This window comes from Pyxicephalus adspersus, chromosome 8 (genome assembly GCF_032062135.1).
Source record: "Pyxicephalus adspersus chromosome 8, UCB_Pads_2.0, whole genome shotgun sequence".
Lineage (NCBI taxonomy): Eukaryota > Metazoa > Chordata > Amphibia > Anura > Pyxicephalidae > Pyxicephalus > Pyxicephalus adspersus.
In genome coordinates, this window is record NC_092865.1 from 25,488,991 (window position 1) to 25,510,808 (window position 21,818).

At 38.7% G+C, this 21,818-nt stretch overlaps 2 protein-coding genes across 3 annotated transcripts in view; one reads left to right on the forward strand and one right to left on the reverse strand.

The window, feature by feature from the left end:
• Nucleotides 1–14,650, forward strand: part of TDRD5 (tudor domain containing 5) — a 29,860-nt gene extending 15,210 nt beyond the window's left edge. Inside the window, exons 8-15 of one of the 2 annotated variants that reach the window (XM_072419823.1) lie at nucleotides 1,859–2,070; nucleotides 2,716–2,922; nucleotides 3,814–3,880; nucleotides 3,960–4,160; nucleotides 4,565–4,702; nucleotides 7,672–7,842; nucleotides 9,106–9,280; nucleotides 13,386–14,650. In XM_072419823.1, the coding sequence (XP_072275924.1) occupies nucleotides 1,859–2,070; nucleotides 2,716–2,922; nucleotides 3,814–3,880; nucleotides 3,960–4,160; nucleotides 4,565–4,702; nucleotides 7,672–7,842; nucleotides 9,106–9,280; nucleotides 13,386–13,609 (1,395 nt within the window). In that variant the 3' untranslated portion in view covers nucleotides 13,610–14,650. The remainder of the gene's footprint in view (nucleotides 1–1,858; nucleotides 2,071–2,715; nucleotides 2,923–3,813; nucleotides 3,881–3,959; nucleotides 4,161–4,564; nucleotides 4,703–7,671; nucleotides 7,843–9,105; nucleotides 9,281–13,385) is intronic. The other variant, XM_072419824.1, reaches the window with a different exon arrangement.
• Nucleotides 14,651–20,244: 5,594 nt separating this feature from the next.
• Nucleotides 20,245–21,818, reverse strand: part of AXDND1 (axonemal dynein light chain domain containing 1) — a 28,250-nt gene continuing 26,676 nt past the window's right edge. The window contains exon 24 of the mRNA XM_072419825.1: nucleotides 20,245–20,808. Within this exon, the coding sequence (XP_072275926.1) occupies nucleotides 20,714–20,808 (95 nt within the window). The 3' untranslated portion in view covers nucleotides 20,245–20,713. The remainder of the gene's footprint in view (nucleotides 20,809–21,818) is intronic.

Below are 21,818 nucleotides of genomic sequence, written 5' to 3' on the forward strand. Positions count from 1 at the left end.
CTCTAAGCCGGCCGGCTTTTTTTTTTAAGGAGAGGGACACCCGACGCTGGAGGACGACGCTGGAACATGGACCCGACGCTGGAACACGGAACCGACGCTGGATTAGCACAGCGGGACCAGGTAAGTGGGGATTTTAGTGTTGGCGAAAAAGTACGGGGTTATCCAATATAGCAAAAAATTTTATGGCGAGAAAGTACGGGCTTAGCGGTTGGGGGGTTAAACACAAAGGGGTCTATTTATACAGTTTTCTGCCTATGATTGGAATGCAATGTTGATTATGGTTTAATTTTGGAAATGATTTATTTCTTTTACTATTCTCTGTTCTTCCTCTCATGGTTTCTAAATCTATAGACATAGCCTTTTATATGCTGTTGTGTAAAGTATAGTTATGTTGATTAGCATCTGCTGGTGTGATGACACTTTTGTTGTTCGCAATTCACTCTGAATCCCATACTCGAATAGTTGTGGCTGGCTAGTGTTTCCTCCTTCATGCATACCCAGCGAGTTTTTGAGCTCTTCATCCCTGGTGTTCTATGGTTTGTGCAGGATCTCCAATAGTGCCAGGAACCAGTGTAGTACAAGTATACTTGTAGTAAGTTGGGCCTTGTCTCTTTGTTACCTGGCTGTTTAGGTCATTGCTACTGTGCATTGCTACTTTCTATTGGACCTAGGGTCTTTGGTTGTGACACAAAGATTCTTTAGTCTGAGTCCCTAAAAAGGAAATATGTGTTGATTGCAAAATGTCAAATTTTTTGATCAGGTACCTTTCTTTCTTCAGGTACCTTTCTTTTCTAAGAACAGCTTTCATTCTCCTAGTCTCTTTTGGACAGCTAGCTCCATGAGTCCTAATTTAATTTGTGCCACCTTTTCTGCCTCAGAGCTTTGTAAGGGTTCATTCTCAGTGAAGGATTTGATGAGTCTGTTTTTGATTGAATATATTTCAACCCAACGCACCTAGGGAGTATAACTTTGGGAAGGTTCACTGCATTCTTGGGTGTAGCTTCCATGAATTTTCAGGCTCTAGTAGTGCTTGCAATGTAGGCACTGCATCTACTTGGAGACCGGGGTGAGGCTTTTCCTAAAATGTTTAAAGCAGAAGTAAACCCAAAACTAAGATTCTCAGGCATGCACAGAAGGAGCAGCCATGAGCCTCCTCGGATGAGTGTGGTAGGTATACCGGGAGGCTCTGCGCTCGCATTCATTCTTTATCACCTAGGCGATCGAGTATTATAAGAGGGTGGTGCTTTTTTTTTTTAAAAGGGTGTTGCACTCCAAAAATCACAAACAAACCAAATTTTTACTTTAAATAAAAGGGTTGCCTACCCTTTTATGTAAAGTAACAATTCTGAGTTTAGGTTCACTTTCAGCCCACATTTACTTGTATTTATTTCTAAAGTGAGTTTCATTCATTGTTGCCAATTCATTTTTTACTTGGGTATATCTGCCTTCCATACCGCAATGATTACAACCCTCAGGTTGTGGGTAATGACTAGGTTGTGTGTGTATATGTGCGTTCATGTGTGTATGTATATATATATTTCAGCTAGCCTTCAGAACTTACTAAACGTTTTCTTTTCATGGCAAATACATTCTCATGTCCCATGAAGAACATGTTCATACCTGTAACTCCTCCTTTGAGCTTTCTTTTCCTAATCTGTTTTCTGTTATCCTTCAATGTGCTTTCCTGGAAGAAGAGAGTTACTGGTTACTCAACTGGCCCGTTCATCAGCAGAATGTGATTTTAAAATCTTGTTAGTGATGTGATTCTTGATCTCTTGGAAGACTCCTGGAAATAAAGTCACCAGTAATATCACAGTTTATTGAATGTGTATTTTGATATGTTCGTATTCTCTCTCAGTGCATTCCTTGGGACTTGAATCTTTCTGATCAGGAACAGGAGATACCACTTGATGCTGTGAGAAAGCAGAAACTTCACTGTCTACCATGCATGAACCAGGGCTCTATATTTGGGGCCATTGTAGAGAACATGGCTTCTCCAAGTGAGTTCTATATCCGTTGCTACAGCAAAGACACATCTGAGAAGTTGGAGGACATGATGATAGAAATGAGGTATAAAAGCACATTGGAATTCACCTTACTGTTCTATAATTTTACAGAACTTCAGTTGTACATCGATTGTGAAACTGATTCTGCACAAACATTTAAAATTAGTCTAGAAGAGCCAACCGATTGGCTAATATATCAGTACATTGATGTGCCTGCACTGACTGTATTAAACTTCACTAATTTTCTCTGGATTCTTAGCACTTTACAAGAAGACAGACTTCACCCCTACTTTTTCAGATCTCCACTTTTTGGCAGTTGGACAGTTTAAATGGCGATAAAGACTCTAGTAGTATTCATTGAATGGAGGGAGTGAGGTTTGGTGTCATATTGGGTCATGGGAACAGAACTCGCCAAGAATCTAGGGGTTTATCAGGGCACAGAAATCGGTTTTTGTCAAAAGAAGATTGGAAACCTAGGCCATTGGGTTCCTATTTTACTTTTGACTTGTCACTTTTTCTTAATTGATCATATATCATCCTATGACCTAAAAGTAAGAGAGATTCTCCATGCATGGTTTATTCTACACTTTCAGAGGATTTCCCTGCAGCAGTTATACTTCCTGGGCAAAATACAACTACAGCTGAACTACAGTCATTTAAATTCTAATACATTTTGAAAACTATAAGTCGGCATACTTTTATCTTCCAGACACTGCTATTCAAATGTATCTGATCGTTATGTGGTACCTGACGATTCTGTCTCTGTTGGTGAGATCTATGCTGTTTGTGTGGCCGGAGATGTCTGGTGGTACCGGGTGATTGTCCATCATATTATCAGTTCTGAAGATGTTAAAGTCTACTATCCTGATTTTGGTAATTTGGCCATTGTGAAGAGAAAGTGGCTACGATTCCTCAAGTAAGATTTCATAATTGTGCCATTTATGACAAACTGAACATTTTGTGCTGAAACAATTTGTTTTGCTTTTACACCTGTAGTGCTTTAAACAAATATCTTTTTATGCCTAGATGAAGTAGTAATGTAAAAAAAAAAAAAAAAAGTCGTATTTGTAATTTCTTCTTTGAAACATAATTACCTGCATACATATACTTTGTATCGGTTTTATCCAGTTCCTGGCATATTTCCTCTTTTGCCTTTCAATTCTATCCCAGTCCCCAGCACCAACCAGCCCTTTAAACATGGCTACCCCTCTCCTACGTAGATACTCAATTACTTCTTCAAAACAGATATCTGTATGATTTGCCGGGCAACAACTTTTGCGTGGTAAACAAAGGGAAAATATGCAGGCAGTATATGGTAATTATGTGTTTATCTTAAATATCCTCCGAAAGGGAGTGATTGACAATATATAATCAGAGGACTGGCTGCCTCTGTGTCATTATTTAATTAAGGAAGCAACATAGTAATAAACAACTGAAACATAACAAGAACTTCAGAATCTTTCTCAACACCACCATGTGCTAACCTAATCTCTCCAACAGTATTATGAACATCCTGGCATGTAAAGAACCAATGCCAGGCAATATGCACACTAATATCCCATTGACATGGATAGATGAGGTATCAGTACTGCAGTGGCACAATCCCTTTTTATGCATGTGGGAATAAAGTGTACAGATGTTGCCACTGGCATTTTTTTTCCATCTTACATTTTTGCACCATAGAAATGTTAGCACCTTTTTTGGGAGGTGGCTTGGGTGGGGAGATTATAGTAAACATGTCTTTTTTATTATGATACTTTTTTTACTACTTTAAATACTCAAGTGCATATTTTTTTCCTGCATCCAGGGCTATCTATATGAAGCTACCTGCCCAGGCAGTGCCTTCTTCACTATGTTTTGTCAAACCAGCACAGGTAATAAAACCAATAATATTGCTTGAAAAAACAAGGTTGCATCATCTTTTTCGTAACAGTTGTTTAAATGTGTTTACAGGATCAGTGGTCGAATGAAGCAATGAAGATTTTTAAGCAGTATTGCATGAGTGGTCCTTTAGTTGCCATTGTGATGCACTATGTGTTAGGTCGCCTTTGCTTGCTTCTTTGTGATACCGCCACAGATGACGATGTGTATCTGCATCAGGTATTGGTAAACCAAGGCCTTGCCCACCTGATCGAAGGTCCTGAATTCTACAAGGCAAGTAAAATAGACAGCTAAAAGCTAATGCTTTTGGGAGCGTGGAAGAAATTCTTACTAAAGAAACAGCCCAACATTCAGTTAGTACAGGGATTTAAACAACACTTTAACCACACTTTGTTTTTCTCACCCTAGAAGGAATAAATTGAAGCTAGTAGAAACCTGGACTTCAATTTTTTTAGAATGCGAAAAATGTCTTCGGACAAACTCATCCTAGTAGAATACATGCAATGACAAAAGTATTGAATGAGTACATAATAATTAGAAGAGCTGTGTGAATGGAACTGCAGTCTCCAGTTGTAATGTGTCTAGTTGTTCATGCAATTCATCAAACAGCTTGTCAGTATTTCTTAACATATGTTTATTTCTGTGAACTGAAACCCATGCTTGTTTTCTTCATTAAGGATTTACAGAACTATGACACGTTTGTTAACTACCTGAGCCAGCATTCAGAACAACCAGAGGAAGAGTCATGTGATCCCACAGATCCAAGTGAAAATAACACAGTACCATTTGTAAATGAAGAAGCTGCTATAATACAGGTGCTTGTTCTTCAGTCTGTACCTTGTCTGTATGTCAGTATTTATAGTTTGTTCAATGAATCCTATTGGGATTTACTGGGGGAAAGTTGAACTCTATGCACTTGCAGGGGAAGACTGCTTAATGCTTTACAGCTTCTGTTGATATAGCTGGCTGTGGAAAGCCGTGTGCAATAATTAACCCCCCTAGCGTTCTGTACCTTTACCTTTGCCCCGCTGAAGCGCAGGGCAAAGGTAAGGGGGCCTTGTAAAGTTACCCAGAGTGTGACTCGGGATTACCGCTTTTTGCATGTAAAAGCCACCCTGAGTCACACTGGGGATTACCGCTAGGGGGGTTACTGTACTCTATTATTGTAATCTAATTCAGGCAGGCTGCACATACAGTTATGTGTATGACCTGAAGTGCTGCGGCAAGGATTATAAGGCATATGTAAACCTAATACTTTTTAGTATGTTATAGCACAATTTTTTATCTTCAGATTGTGTGTGGTTGTCAGTGCTGGCATGAAATTGATCTCACAACTCCGTCTTTAAATTTTCCAACCAAACCTAAAACATCTAAAAGCACTTTTCTGTTCAGATAAATAGCTACAAAAAAACAGCAAAAACTCCCACTGAAGGTCACTGTAAAAAGACAGAGCAGGGGAGGATGCAGGGTTTGTCCCACACAGCAAATCACTACAGAGCTAAATGATTAAATTCTGAGCTAACAATTCTGTGTTTTCCATGTTTGATGGAATATCAGATACCCTGCTTTACATATAGAACTCTGTGTTTGCCTTGGCACATCAGTCAGCAGTCTATGTTTAATGAAGCATTCAGGGGATTCCACGGCATCTCCAAAATTCCAGTCAGTGTACAAGTCTTGCCCATCATAGTTTCTCCCATAAGTTGGCTTATAGGTGTTCCTCACCCTATTTCAGAGGCTTAATATTCTTCATAACGGAAGCCATTCACGCTTAGGGCCTTGGCAGTTAGCATAGTTATTGGAGCACGGGTAATTCATGCCTAAACATCAAAATGCCCTGTACAGATGATGGCCCGCTTAGGCACTATTTGTAATAGTTATTTACTTGCACTAATATTGTTTTTCAAAACAAGCTGCCAAAACTCTACTTGCTTTTTTTTATAGATCCTGTCAATACAGCTTGCTTGGATCCAAACTAAGTGGATTAAATACTGATGGGGTGGAGGGAATATTACATACAGTTCTCATCTGTGTTGTTTCAAGTGCTCTTTTACAGCTACAATTGCCTTTTTCTACCATGTATAACCGAGGCATATGTTTTGAAAAAATACCACTTGTTCTATGAAAAGCAAAACAAAATTCTATGTTTACATAATTTGCCTAATCTCCAAATATGCCAGGATTGAATTTAGAGTTTTTGTATCACTTTTTGAATTACACCGGAGACCAATGGGGTATAAGGTATGTCATGTCTTAGCTTTAAGAGGAACTAAACTCAAAAGTCCCCCATATAAACAAAAATACACTTACTTTCAATCTTGCAGGGCAAGTCATATCCATCCGGAGGTCTCTTCCTTTGTGTCCCGCTTTGTCCCAGCATCAGTCTTCGGGCTGGCGCTCTGGGTGGCGCCATCTTGTCCTCTTCTTCCGAGTTCCTGTTCTTACGTCACCCGACCCAGGTGCGAAATCGTGTGATGTTGCTGGAAAAAAAGTTGCCGATCTCCCTACGCATCTGTGAGGTCGGCAATTTTTTTTTCTTGACAAAAGGGCTCCTTCTGCGCATGCCTGAGATGCTCGGGAATGCGCAGAAGGCGCGCCCAGGAGCCTCCTGGTATGCGTGACGTAGGTATCCAAGGGAGTCTTTGCACTCCCATTCATTCTAATTAGGGGGCGGTTCTGCACTTTTGTTGCACTGCTTCAATTTCTGTAGGAGCAGACCCAGATGCGCTTTTTGTTACAGAGGAAAGAAAAGTAAGATTTTCATCCTTTCATTTTACAGTTGGATCATATTTTAGCTGTTCTCCATGAAGCTGATCGTTCTTAATAAAACCTGACTACTACTTCTGTGTTACCCTAGGTTGGTACTGTCTTCTATGACTCCCTTTTGTGCATCAAATTAAACAATTAAAATCCAGGATTTAATGAGATTTCTCCATGCTATTCGGCTTGTATTTACATGGGCACTAAATTATATGCACACCGAATATGCATGCTTTGCTTCCAGCCTAATAGTGCTTCACAGTGGTTGCCCTTTCTGTCCTTATTTAGTAATAGGTTTTTTGTTTATATTTTGTTATGTTTTTTTTTTGTTAAAACACTGCAGTTCCTGTAAGTAAAATACCTCATTTTATGATTTGTTGAATAGCATTCTGTCCCAGCACAACCAGATGACATGTATGGGTTGTTAACACCTTACATTTTCATTGAGGACAGATATAGTTTAAACATAGATTGTTTAACTAAGCTTGTATCTCTTTTGGTGTATACCATTTTCCCTTATTCTTCGTTGATCATGATTCTTAGCTGCTATGTTTTCACCTTCATATCAGTGGAATTTATCAGAGAATATTTTTCTTTTGGAAATCATTCCTAAAACATTAACCCTTCATGTTACTTCAGAAACCTTTTTCCTAACATCCTTACATCCCAGTGTCTTAAGTATGGTTGTTAATAATGAATTTGGTTCCATGATATTGCTCTTTAAATCATCTTACATCTTGGTTTAGGAGCTCATTGAGCACTCATCTCTGTTGGTGTAGATTATTTACCCCATACAGATCCATGCACAGGGTGGACAGTAGTTCTTTAGGTAATATAGTTGTCCCATCTAGACATCCACCTATTTTAGCTTATTGACCTCTGCCTTGTGTTATATTATCTGATCAAAATTAGATTAGAATAACACAAGCTGTCTACAGAAACAATTGCCAAGAGGTTAGCTAAAGCTTTCTTACAGCAGAAGATAGGTTGTACTTATACAAGTTAGGATTTTTTTTTTATTCAGGTAGAAGAAGAGACAGAAGTTGAAATACCCTTTTTAGAGGCTATACCCTCTGGTGAAGATGTATGGGATGAGAGTTGGTCATTATCAGGAGGTACATTGTCAGTTATTGATGCAGTAAAGCCTTCCATTGAAAAAACAGATGATCTACCAAGTCAAAACATTAGCCAAGAGGTAAGCTTTACTTGCAAAAATAAAGGTTGTGTTGGAAATTAAATTAATCAAAAATGTAGTACATTTTCACATGAAAGCTGAAATACAGGCAGATATAAAAGCTGTTACTGTCTAACTAAAAAAAAATATAGTAAACCCAGACCTTGGTGACCTGATCGATCCTTCATACAATTTGGAAAAGTTTATTTTAAATAATGTAACACTTGCACTAGGAATTTCACAGACACCATTACTGCAATCCGTTGATCAGGAGCTGGGGGCAGACAGAATACCTAATAATCTTCTGATGGTCTTGTGTAAGCTGTAGGCACTGCTACATATGAGAAAGTGCTCTGCTGCTTCGTAGCTTTAATATTCTAAAATACTATTTTAGCTGCTTTGTCACATTAACTGAACAATAAAACCGTATTAGAAGTCATAGAGAGAAGACAAAAGATATAAAATCTATGTGCACCAGAGCAAAGAAAGGTCACTGACCCAGCTGTGCTGTGCTGTACGAAAAAGATTTGTTAGAACTTGTATGAGGATTTTTACTGCTCCTTGAGTTCTCAAAAGGGGGAAAAACCCCATTCTTTCCAGGTAATAGATGTCAGAAAGGAAGAAACTGGCAATCTCTTCTTTGAGGGTATGTGAAACATTAAAAACATCAAACCATGAATAATTACAATTTTCAAAAGAAGATTGTACATAGGAATTTAAAATAAAACAGTCTATTTGTTGATTCAGCCATTATCGAACAGTGAATTTAATAGACTGCACAATGCTGTCTGTCTTTTGTATACTGATATTCCCTCTACTCAATGAAGTGGAGATGTGCAAAGACAGACATGTTTGAGGTTGAGTCTGGGTGGCATCCATGGTTCTGTCTTTAGATCGTCTTTAGACTGTGTGAGTAAGCTTAGCCATTCAGAGAAGAAAATGTGTGGTTATCACAAAATTAGCGGATTAAATTAAAGGGCCTCATTAATAAACTACTACTGCAAATACTACATGTAAAATACAAGCTATTCATTTATAATTTGAGGTACTAACCATATCTTTTTAGATGCCTACTATCATATTGTAGATAAATACCTGTTCTAATTATCCTATACTGTTGAGAACTTATGCATGTCAATTTTAACAGTGGATTCCGTTGGCTTGTTGGTATTCTTTCTTTTACTGTAGTTTGGAATCTTTGAATTTTATAGCCCGAATATAGTTCAATTCCATTATAATGTTAATCAACCATTGCGTTAATTTTTTTCTCATCTTTTTTTGCAGCCAGTTGACAGTTGTACAAAAAGCAGTGATATGGATTCCATGCCCAACCCTCTGGAGGAATTTTACTTCTCTCTAATTAAATCTAGGCTTTCACTAGAGAAAGCTTCAGTTTGCAACTCACCACCTGCCAAATCTGGCCAAAGTGATAACTTAGAAATCCCTCAATCAACTAATGGTAATGGATTTATGTTATCTGACCTGATTGGTGATTATCTCCAAATACTTAGATGACTATGTACATTTAAACTAGCGTGTGGGTCTCTAATTAGGGTAATTTTTCCATGTTCTTAATTTTTTTTGGCTTTAATACATTAATGTCTAACCACTATGCAGTGTAATCATGCGTTCTTCAATTCACTGTTGATCAAAACTTTGAAATACAAGGACAAACCTTTACACATTTCGCAATTCCTGACTTTACAGTATAACGTAAATCTAAAAGTGCTATCGTGTGTATCGTTGTGCTATCAAATTGCATAGTGTTGAGAACAGGTTAAGTGTGACTTGGGCACTAAACTCCAATAAAAATTCTGTCTTCAGGGCTGTCCCCTAAAGACTTGTTATTCGTTAAGCTCCTTTCTTTTCTCTTTTAATTCCTGTGTTCTTGTTTAACCTTTACTAAGGTAAACAGCACCTAAGGCAGCTATGAGCACTTATAATCCCAGAATTTTGCAGGAATGTGTGAGATTGATTAAAACTTCATATAAGTAGATCCTGAGTGATCATTTTTTTGTGTAGGAAACTTTAAGTCTTGTGTGCGCTCCGCTCGGGTAACACTTATGGTGGATCCTGCTAGACTGAGTTTGAATCTACATGAGTTGGCCTCTAATTTGCTGCTTTCTAGACACCTGTAAAGTAGACCTAAATTCTGAATTTTAGTAGTAGACTAAAATCTGAATGACGGAGGTTAACACTGAGGAACTGAACACTGATATCCTCCTCTGTTTGCCAATTATCAACATAGAGGAAACATCGCATTGCTTATCTAGATCATTGCTGAGCCACATTGATCTTGAACCAATGATTTGATTCTTATTTCCCAAAAACTCTGACCTTGTCCACCAGACCCTCATCTTTTAAAAGCTGTTTAAAGTTTCATGAGTACCCTAGGCCTTACCACATATCCCTAGCCTAGGGTAACTACAACGAGTAGTCACAGGGGGATCCTATATCTCAGCCTGGTAAAAGGAGTACTTCAGCTTTGAGGAGATCAGTTGTTGACACTGAATCTGTACACCAGGAGCACTTGGCTATGTCTGACTCTGCAGCTGGTTCATCCTCAGATACTCCCAGGATAGGGAAAACTATTCTGGAAGTACTAGGTATTTCTCCTGGCCTGTATTGGAACCGTGGGCACCTGTAAGTGGTTTTCCTGTGCCGAGACTGACCTTCTGTGTGTCATGTATTTTTTTTTTGGATTTGTTCCGGTTTTGTGTGGCCCAGGTGTCCTATGGATCTATTGGTTTTAGCAAATTCAACTGTACGCCTTTACAAACCCTCTTTGGGAGTCTCAAAATATGCTTTGAGTTTTACATCACCTGATAATTACCCAGAAGTATTTTTTTGGGTCGACTTTAAAAGTTTTCCTGGTCTCCGGCCTTCACCTGGTTTTGGCTGTTGCCGTGCTTTTGTCAAACTATAGCAGTATGTTTAAAGTCTTTTAAAAGGGATCTCCTCATGCAACAGGGAACCCTTCAGAGATAGACTGTGTGGTACTAAAAGGTGAATACCTAAAGTTGATCTATATTTGCCTGCTGGAAGACTTAGATAATTTATCACATAGGAAATAAGTAGAAGATAAATTCTAGTCTGCATCCAAGGAGAATCTACGTAGTCTTGTGACGATACTGACCAGGACCAATTCTTGGAGTCTTTGAAGTATTCCCCTTCTACAATTTGGAGACCAATCACGTGAGCTATTAGCCTGTTGGTCCTGAGGGGGGTTATGGGTATCCTAAGGCCCTTGATAGCAAAGGTATTTCCTCTCCAAGCTACGGTTTCAACGTAGCTGGATCTACCGCTTAAAGGCTTTACAAAACTTTTTGACATTTGGCATTAACTACAGCATTGACATTCATCATTCATCTTTTGCAGTTTCAAGAGAGTTGGGCTCTCAAGAGAGTTCCAGTCCTACCCTGTTTCCCCGATGATAAGACACTGTCTTATTTTTTTTTGAAGGCCAAAATATGCTCTAGGGCTTATTTTCAGGGGGATGCCTTATTTACCCATGAAGAAGACTACAGCCATTCATGTCCACTTCTGATCAATCTGTGCCAATCATTGTCCCCTTCTGATCACTCATGTGCAATTCAAATTCCCTTTCTGATCACTCTGTGCCTTTCAAATTCCCTTTCTGATCATCTTGTGTCATTCAAACTCCCCTTCTGATCACTCTGTCATTCAAATTCCCCTTCTGATCACGCTGTGCTTTTTTTCTATTGTACGGCAGTTAGGACAGGGAACAGCAGGTGGCGCTGTGCCGGCTTCTTTCGCTTTGCTTTACAGACAGGAGAAAACACGATGCTGGCAGAGGAGAGAAGAGAGACACGCTGCAGCCAGAGACACACGCAGGATCGGGTATCGGGTGAGTATAATATTTTAATTATTTTTTTTAACACATTTGTCGTATAGGACGCACTAACTTTTCCCCCCCCAGTTTTGGGGAAGAAAAAGTGCAACTTATATGGCAAAAAATACGGTAATCGGTGGGTGGCTTATTTGCGGGGGGGGGGGGGGGGCTTATTTTTCATTTTTTCCTAAAAAGGGGGGTTGTCTTATTTGATGGCCCTGCCTTATCATCGGGGAAACACGGTAGTGACTAAGATTTTTCCAGTTGTAAACCGTGAACTGGTTCTCTCAACCTGTTCAGGTTGATTCTAGGGCAGTGTGGTTTCCTTACAGTGGTCCAGGCACTGCATTTTAGGTAGAGGGTGTGAGCTCCTTGGGACTCCTGTCTCCACTCCTTGACTTTTGGTTGTCTTTGGTCCTGTTGTTTGAGGACCAGGACTCTATTGCATAAAAGGCATTATATATCCATCCAACAGTTTAGGATAAAACAATAATTTTATTATACAATACAATAATTTACATATAATTAAAACAATAAAACCATGACAAATATTCCCATGAAAATGTCTCAAATATTGTTCGACGTTTTAAAGACAAAGTCCACTTCATCGGGAACTTAACTGAGATTTAAGAAATTACATATACACAAATTTCAAAAAATGTATCTATAAATCAATCTATTTTAATAGCAAACAGTATTATTTAAAATTCTTACCAATATATTTGATGATGAGTAGGCAGGTCATTATTCTAGAAACACAGGCAATGCCCCTCTTACCTACTCGATTGCTCTGGGTATCTGGCAAAAAGCTGAGGTGCGCATTCACAGGAGTTACGTCATCCCAGCCCAGCCAATCAAGATGGTGAAGATCCTCTACAGGAATAGAAGAAGATGAAGAAATGGGGCAGGTGAGTAATGCGGGTTTAGTTCCGCTTTAAGAGGATCTTTCCCAGGTGCAACAGGAAGAAAGCCTTAGGGATAGTGAAATCAGTTAATCGCTAAAGTATCTGTTGTTCCTTCTCCCAGGACTCTGTTATAGCCAGACAGGACCAGAATAGATGTGACATCATCTCTATTCCAGCATTTTATCTCTTTCAAACATCAGGAGTTCTGGGAAAGCCGAAATGTAGACACCTCAGTGTATGGTACCATTGCATCATAATCATTTCCCAATTCCTTGGAAACCACTATTAAGTGAGGTCCTGTGTGAAAGCTGGAACATCCTGTTCTTCATGGGTTTGCCTGTGAGATCTCTCCAACTGCCTCTTTCTAAAATTAATGAAGGATGGAGTAAAGACTTAACCAAAAAATCAGCTTTAAATCTGGGCAATTAGGTCAGTCTTTAATATGTTTGGTTATTGCTTAATGGCTTTTATGTGAAGCTGATTAATCATTCTATGATTTTAGCCTTAAAGAACCAGCATGTGCCCAACTGTTATGTTACACTATGACATGGTACATTTTGTTTTATTTTTATTAAAGACCTTCTTATCTCAGTGGGCATTGTAGCTGTAATATTGCACACTACTCCACATTTGTGAAATGTATGAGATATATTTATGTGTATGAATTGCTTATGATGAAGTCCATCACCAGCGCCAATGGGAGTAAATATAGATCACTGGTTGTCTTAGGTAAATAAAGCTCCAGAAGGGAATTTGTGGGAGTGTTTTTTGTTTCAATTTGTGGAACATCTTTTTTGTTTTTACAGGTAATGGCAAATCTTTGATCTCTGAGGAAGAAAAGCTCTCACCAGAAAACAAAACCTTAGTGGTATTTCAAGAATCCCCCAGTGATGATCAAGCAAAAACGGAGAGCAGCCTGTTTATAGGATTTCAGAAGTTCCAGATCCCTAAGCGCTCAACAACAGTGGCTCTTGGCCCAGCAGCTCGCTTGGCTGCCTCTCCTAGTAATTTGGTGCCTTGGTTGTCTTGACTCTGTGAAGTATAACTGATAATATCTGGGTAGGATGCACAGTATTAAGCTATCACTTGTTTTTCCTTCATATATTTTTTTGTCATTCTCGTTTTTATGTGTGTTTCATTATGATTGTGCATATTTAGAAAATCTGAACTTTGTTTCTGTATATGAAGGTAATTTTTCTGTTCAAATTTGCACTACAGCCTTCTTTAGTCTTTAACAGTGTTTGTGTTAATAATTTAATGCATAAAGTTTGATCATACCAATCTTTGTGAAAATAATTTGTTTTCTGTTACCAGTGCCAGAGTGCCATATCCTCCTACCCACCCAGAGCTTTCTTGTCAATTTTCTTTGGAACAGGTATATATAATGTTACAGGCTTAAAGCATCATCACTGTTTGATATTGGCAGCCCAATATGCATATGCCTATCAACGGTTAAAGTAAACCTTGTCTTTCCACTTGTTAATAATAAAATAATCTAACAATACCTTTTCAGGCTGTTGTAAGCTATTTAGTGTTTTTATTTTCAAAGCATTTTTCTAGAAATCCTTAGAACCATGTTTCATAAGGATACACTTAATTTTTATTTCTTTATCTGTCTATTCCAAATTGGCTGGAATTTTTTTTCTATTGGTTGAAGGGGAAAATGATTTATAGTCTTGAAGTTTTCACAGCTGCTATATAGGGATTGCTGTAGAGCTGTGTCATAGGAGAGGGAAGCGATAGAGACCTTACAACAGCCTTCATTCAAAGGTAGTTCTAGATAGGATAATGAGAAATGGCATGGGTCACTTTTAAGAGATATCATCACCCTACCCATTTAGGAAAAAGTGACAGTGTCTGTGTAAAATCCACCTTTCAACTGCTCCCTGTGAGCTTTGAAACAAGCATTTTAGTGGCAGCTGCAACAGAGGAAGAAGAATCGAGTATAAAGTAGTAGGGGGAATTTTTACACATACACTTTAACTTTGCCTGAAAATAGGCAAGTGACAGTATTCAAAGAATGGCCACTAGATGGCAATATTGGACAAGTTCCCTGTATGCCAATGGAGACAGTGGCCCTGATTTATTAAAGCTCTTCAAGGCTGGAGAGAATGCACTTTCACCAGTGAAGCTGGGTGATTCAACAAACCTGGGATGGATCTAGTCCATGATTCAAAGCATTTGCTAGCAAATAGCAAATGACATTGAAGAAATCCATTCCAGGTTTGCTTGATCACCCAGCTTCACTGATGAAAGTGTATTCTCTCCTGCCTTGGAGAGCTTTAATAAATCAGGGCCAGTAACTCTTCATTATTTCACTGTTTGCTAACATTGTTTATTAAGAGATTATATTTTGTATAGATTGTAATTGGTTGTACAGATGCTGTCATCGATGCCATCGGAATAAAAGTAAAGGTGTGGAAAATTTGATTTTTTTTTTCATCTGTTTATTTCTTTGTTTTTTGTTTGGGTTTTTTTGCTATGTATGTTACTATTTCATAATGACTGTTTGTATTTGGGCCAGTATATCCACATAGCAAATCCAGTTTTACCAGACTGGTAACTAAGTGCCATATCCGATATTATATTATATATGCAATATATTTACCTGTTATTTCTTTTCGTAAATACTGGACATAATGGGTCTGATTTATTAAATCTCTCCAACACTGGATAAACACTGTTATGGGTAAACATTTGTGATCCAGCGAACCAGGAATGGATTTGGTCCAGGATTTTTAAGCATTGGCCAACTTAAATTATATAACAAATTATATAAAATATTTTCAAGAAAACCATTCTAGGTTTTCTGGATCACTTCTTCTGTGTGTTAAGATAACCTATTGATTACCTTCAGTAATATCTAAGTTTGGGAATCTGGAGTATCCGCTCATCCTACTCCTGGGTGCATTCCAGACCTCTTGTTGCAGGTGAAGAGTGCTGTGCGAGATTAGGGTTTATTTATATGCTGAATTTTATTTGTCCCTAGGAATAGGAATATTTTGGTTTGACAATAGGATCCTCTAATGTCTGTAGGATCCCTTAGATGTAGGTAGTTTTATCCTTACCAATTCTCCTTTGCCTTCTTTATAGACTTAGGTTGGTCAGTCCCTTGAGGATGTCTCACTATACCCTTGATTGACTTTGGTGATTTTTTTACCTTGAGGAGTGAGAACTCTTCAATGTTGGTCTGTGGACTCAAGTATGGAAACGCTATGCTTATGAAGTCTAGAACAGATTTTTTTAAATACATTTGTAAATGGGTTAGGCTGCAACTGACCTTAACACTTCAGCTTCACATAGTTTGGGCTCTGCTCCTGTTGTTTTTTTAGCAAACCATTTTTGCAAGTTGACTGTTATCTCTCTCTAGGTTTACCATGCAGAATCCAATTTCTGGTTCAGTTAGCTTCTGGTATTTTAAGGACCAGAAATTCATGACTTAAATGATTCTTTGCTTCTCTACCAAGAATTTACTCTTTGGTTTTCTAGGGATTCTGAGGCTTCTGTTTTTAAGGAGCTTTTCAAACTGAAAAGGGAATGAAAAATGGGAACATTGGGGTGATCGTATGTCCAGAACTTAGAAAATGAATACTAGTAATAGGAATTGCTCTAAGCTGATAGCAATGGGAGTCCCTGTTTCATAAACACTATTGCACCATTTTTAGGCAGTAACATTTCATCTCACTGATTAAACATGAAATACTACTAAAATTAGGTCATTAAAAATAAAATACCTAACTGGATGACATTTAGGTTTTTTTTTTTTATAAAGCAGTGAATCTGGCATTCACTGAAATATTCCCTGGTGCAGAATAATCCAGGTAATTCTGTTTAATTGACAGGGAATGTTTCAGTGAATGTCTGATTCACTACTTTATAAATAGGCCACTTAGTTTAATAAAATACGGTATGTGTTATGAACTGCTGTAGGGAGGGATCCCCAATTACATAGGGATAGATGATCGTCAGTTAGAAAAATGTGCAATACTTCTCTAATTGCACTAGTAGGGAATATACCCCAAATAGCCAACTAGTCATTATTAATAATTATTATAAAATACTTTTATAACATTTGTTTACTTTTCTGCATGTTGTGTTGCATCTTAGTGCTGCTGATTTACTGCACATAAAATGCACACATTCCAGGAAAGACAGCATGACATGTCTTCAAATGAGATTTCTGATGGTCGCAACAGTGGACAATGTCTGTGCAATGTGCGTTCACACAGCCACTCATCTGTTTGATAGGAGCACAAATACAAAAAAAGTGACATCTTGAGGATTTTTTTTTTTTGCAGTTACAGGTTGACAATCAAAAATCCAGCAACCTCCACGGACATCGGGGCACAGTTCCAGGGAGCAGGCAGCAGGGAAGTGTATTTAGTTTAGCAAGCAAGACCTAACAGCTGTTTCTGCAGAACAGCGCCATCAAAACATTAGTGGACAAACAGTGTAATGCAGTATATGTATTAAAAATGCAATTCCAAAATTCACTCCGGGAAACTGAAAGAACCGGATTATCGATTGCCGGATTTTCGATTGTCAACCTGTACATTCAACCAGTGCATTCTGACATTAAATGTACCACAGCACCTCCTTGTGGATGTATAGTAAAATGCATATTAATAAAGTTTGGATACTGACATGAAAATGCTAATATCTATTGGGTTAAGAAAAGTATATTGTGCTTCCTATAATTTGATACATATACTGTATAATATCTGCCTTACTTTGTTTAAAAATGGTCCATATCGGCAGTTTCAGTTTCATTTACCGTATTTTTCGGACCATAAGACGCACTGGACCATAAGACGCACCAGTTTTTAGAGAAGGGAAATGAAGAAAAAAATATTCTGAAACAAATAGTGTCCTAAAATATTTTATGTGCATTAAAAACCAACAGCACAGTCATAAACACATGTAATCAACCCTGTAAAGTAAACAGCAGCATTTAGAACCATTATTAACATTATTTATATGTATTTATTATATTAAAACCATAAATTATAATATAATACATAAATATAAATAATAATTTAAAACAATAATGAAATAATAGACAACAATGTAATCTAAAAATAAAATCAAAATGTACGGTACTTTTATTTTTATGTTGTGTGGTGTTTTTGTACTGTAAAAACCATTTAAAAGCAGATTACATTGTAATCTGCCTTTAAATTTCCCTCCCTGACACACCCCCATACTTCACCAATCACATCACTGGAAGATGACTCATCCTCCGAGTGATGTGAGGGGGGGGGGGGATTTCCCTGCGTGCTCACACAGACAGAGACAGATACGGAGGCTGGAAGCTGCTGGCATGTGTAGAGAGATACATAGCATAATGCAGGATTTCTGCATTGTGCTATACATCTCTCTGCAAGATGCCAGCAGCAAGCAGAGCTGCGGACACCTGGGTGAGTATTTCCTTTCAGTTGTAATCCGATTGTCATACTATGTATGACAATCGGATTGCAATATAACATTTGTTTACTTTGTGTTGTGTACGTGTGTTGTGTATGTGTGTGCTTTCCTGCTCCCAGCATGACTTTGTCAGCCAATCATGCTGAGAGTGGGAGGACGCAAGATACCAGAGTGACAGGAGTCACAGTCACTCTGGCCGCGCTGGACAGGAGAAAAGCCGGAGGGGGGGCTACACAGGGGGGACGGGACAGCGGCTGGGGAGGATACCAGAGAGACGGCCCGGGCACAGAGGCTACATTTGGACCATAAGACGCAGGGACTTTTTCCCCCCACTTCTGGGGGGAAAAAAGTGCGTCTTATGGTCCGAAAAATACGGTAACTTTTAAAGCCTGATGAAATTTTTTTTTTTTTTTTTTTTTATGTATTTCCATTTCACATATAATGCAAAGCTTTACTGTATGCACTAACTGTCCCTCAGAGGAGCTCACAATCTAATTTCTCTACCATAGTCAAAGATCGTCAAAGATCTATTTTCACTGTAGAAGCGAATGCAAACCCAGAGAGAACATAAAAAAAATAGACATTGTGCTGGCTGAGATTTGAAGATGGAACCCTAGTTTGTAGTGTGAGATGCTAGTCATGGTCTATTAGTGTTTTTTTTTGTTTTGTTCATAATTACTTCTAATTTAATTTTAATAGTTAAATTGATATCAAAGGGACTTAAGGATTTGAGGTTAAGGGATTAGGTACTCTCTGGTGACATCCTTACCCCCTCTCTCTGGCAGTCTATGGAATGCCAGATCTGTTGGCAACAAATTAACATCCATACACAACCTTCTCCTTTCTAAGTCTCTGAACTTTCTGGCTCTCATCTGAAACTTGGCTTTCCTCCTCTGACTCTGCTGCTGCTCTCTCCTATGGAGGCCTGCACTTTACACATACCCCTAGACCTGGCAACAAAGTAAGGGGTGGTGTGGGTCTCCTTCTCTCACCTAACTGTACATACAGAGTCCTTTCTACCCCACCCTCTCTCATTTTCACTTCATTTGAAGTCCACTCTGTTCGACTCTTTAGCCCCTTTCCCCTCATTGTTGCTGTTGTCTACCGTCCCACCATCATCCTTGGTGATTTTAATGTTGCAATGGATGAGCCGAACCTTCCCTCCTCAGCCAAACTGCTCTCCATTACCTCCTCATTTGGACTCGCACAGCACATCAATGGCCCCACACACATAGCCGGACACACTTTAGACCTGGTATTTTCTAAACTCTGCAACCTCACCCTCCAAAACTCTGCAACCTCACCATTTCCCCTCTCTGATCATAGCCTTATCACTTTCAACCTATCAAACCCTTGCCCTCCCTTGCCACATCCCAGACTTGGTCAATGGCAGAGAGATATCCGTAACCTTGACCACAACCTTTTCTCAAAATGCCTTGCGTCCCTAACCCCCTCCCTCTCCAAAATCACCTCCCCAGATGAAGCTGCCACCATGTTAAACCACTCTTTTTCCCTCGCTTTGGATAATGTTGCTCCTGCCACCTTCCGCTATCCCCGCCCTGCCAACCCCGACCCTGGCTTAATAACCTCTACTTCCCACCACCACATATCTCCCATCCTATTGTGTGTGAAACTCCCCCACCTACTAGATTGTAAGCTTTTCGGGCCAGGGTCCTCTCCTCCTGTATCACTCTCTGTATTATTCTGTCATTTGCAATCCCTATTTAATGTACAGCGCTGCGTAATATGTTGGCACTATATAAATCCTGTTTAATAATAATAAAGGTATATCATAGGGCCAGGTATGGGTAAACTGAAGGGTAGTACTAAACTTGTAAGGTTAAGTACTGTTAATCCTAGCAGTTAGGTAGTAGACCCAGGAAGAACAGAACATTTTGCCTTGGCCAATAGTTTCTAATTGTTGTACAGAAAACATTTTGGTGTGTACCACTGTGTAGAACCTGTACTGCTAGCAGCTGCTGGGGCTTGCAGTTAGTTAAGCTAGAGCCCTGCATCAAAACATTAGTGGTATATTGGGTGTCGCACACCAAAAAACAAAAACCTGAGGCTCATTCTAAATCCTTCTCCCATAAGGGGTCTGTTGTGATAAAATTTACTCTCATCTGCTCATATACAGATATTACCCTCCTACGTCAGCTGAAAGGTATATAACATCTAAGTATACAGAAGAAGTGGTATGTTTTATCAGACTGACCCCAGGAACACAGCTTTTTAAAGGATGTAGGCACAAGTCAATATAATATGTTTATTTGTATATATGATTAACACCAAGTGTTCAATTCAGGACATTTAGCCTTAATTACAAAAATATTTCATTTGGAGGGTAATTGCATCAATAATTTGCCTTATTTAAAAAAGTCCCTTTAGTGCCCACGGGATGAAGAAAGGGTTGGGTGAGTCTGTCAGAGATGGATATAAAAGAACTTTGGTAGGATCAGTCAGCAGGGATAAAAGTTTGTAAAATTTGCAGTAAAAGTTCCCTGTGTTTCGGGGAAATCTAGTGGCTCACAAACCATTGTAATGATAATTTGTATTACATTTAATGCTAAATAGAACCATAACTACTTAGTTGACTGTAAGACCAAGTATAGTGATAAAATAATTTTTGTTCCTTCTCCTCCATGCATGTTCCTTTTGTTAGACTTTCTTCATGCATTGTTGCATAAACAGCTTTAAATGTTGTAAATATTCATTTATGTTTGACTTTGCTTGATTTGGGTCTCTTCTTGGTGGGTGCTGGAAGACAGACTTGTTCATTCACAATTTCTTTGTCAGCTGGAGTTTCTAGGAAAAAGTGGTTGATATCAAAGAATTAGTACCACAAAACATTACAGAAGAAAGTGTACATATTCAGTCAATAAACATATATATTTATGTCCGTCTACGGGCTTCAGACAAGATTCTCCGTCTAGGCATTTTAAATTATCAGTGCTCAAATAGTGCTAGTGCTAAATATTTTAAAGATTTAATGTACTTGTGGTAGAGTTATCCTTTATTGGTGCCCCTCCAAATCCACTTAGGGTTTTTTTTCTTTGTTCTCATTTTTCGAATATTTAGGCTGTTTAGCCTTAGTTTCCATCCTGGGAAGGCAGGCCACACAGCAAAGATTAGAGTAGCGGGGACAAGAAACTGTTGGATTTAAAGGGTTGCTGATTGGAGGAGCAGCTCTTGATTCACTATTTGCCTGGATGCCCCACAAGAATGTCATCCCAGTGGTTCAACACTGCTCATCTTCTGAACTGAGGGACACCTGACATCATCTAACTACCTTCGATTAGAGTCCAGTCTGTCAACATTAGTCTCCCTTGAGGATTCACCCCACTAACATGCACTCTAATAAGAGTGATGCAGAAACACAACAATGTCATTATTTGCATCACTAAAGACTGCCCACTACTAGAGAAAACCTAAAGGAGAAAAAGCATCATATGACCAGTTTTACGGGCTCCTATCCTGTACTGAAATTGCCTACCCTGTTTTAATGCACACTCTGCAGCTTCTGTTATTGTGCATTATAAGGTAAAGTCAGATCAAGCCCACCTCACTTCCAGGCTGCCTCTTTCATTTATTGGATTTCAATTCCTTTATTGATGGAGGCTCAGCAACATATTTAAGTGGGTGTTATATGGCTTCTACCACCACCCATGATTTGCCTGTGTTGCATAGAGAATGTAGCAGTAACAAAATGATTATTTTCTCATTTAACATGTTGACAGTTGGCAGAAAGAAGGAAACAATGAACCCAAAATATAAACAGAATAAACTTCAGCTTTATCTTTTTTACTCTTATCTTA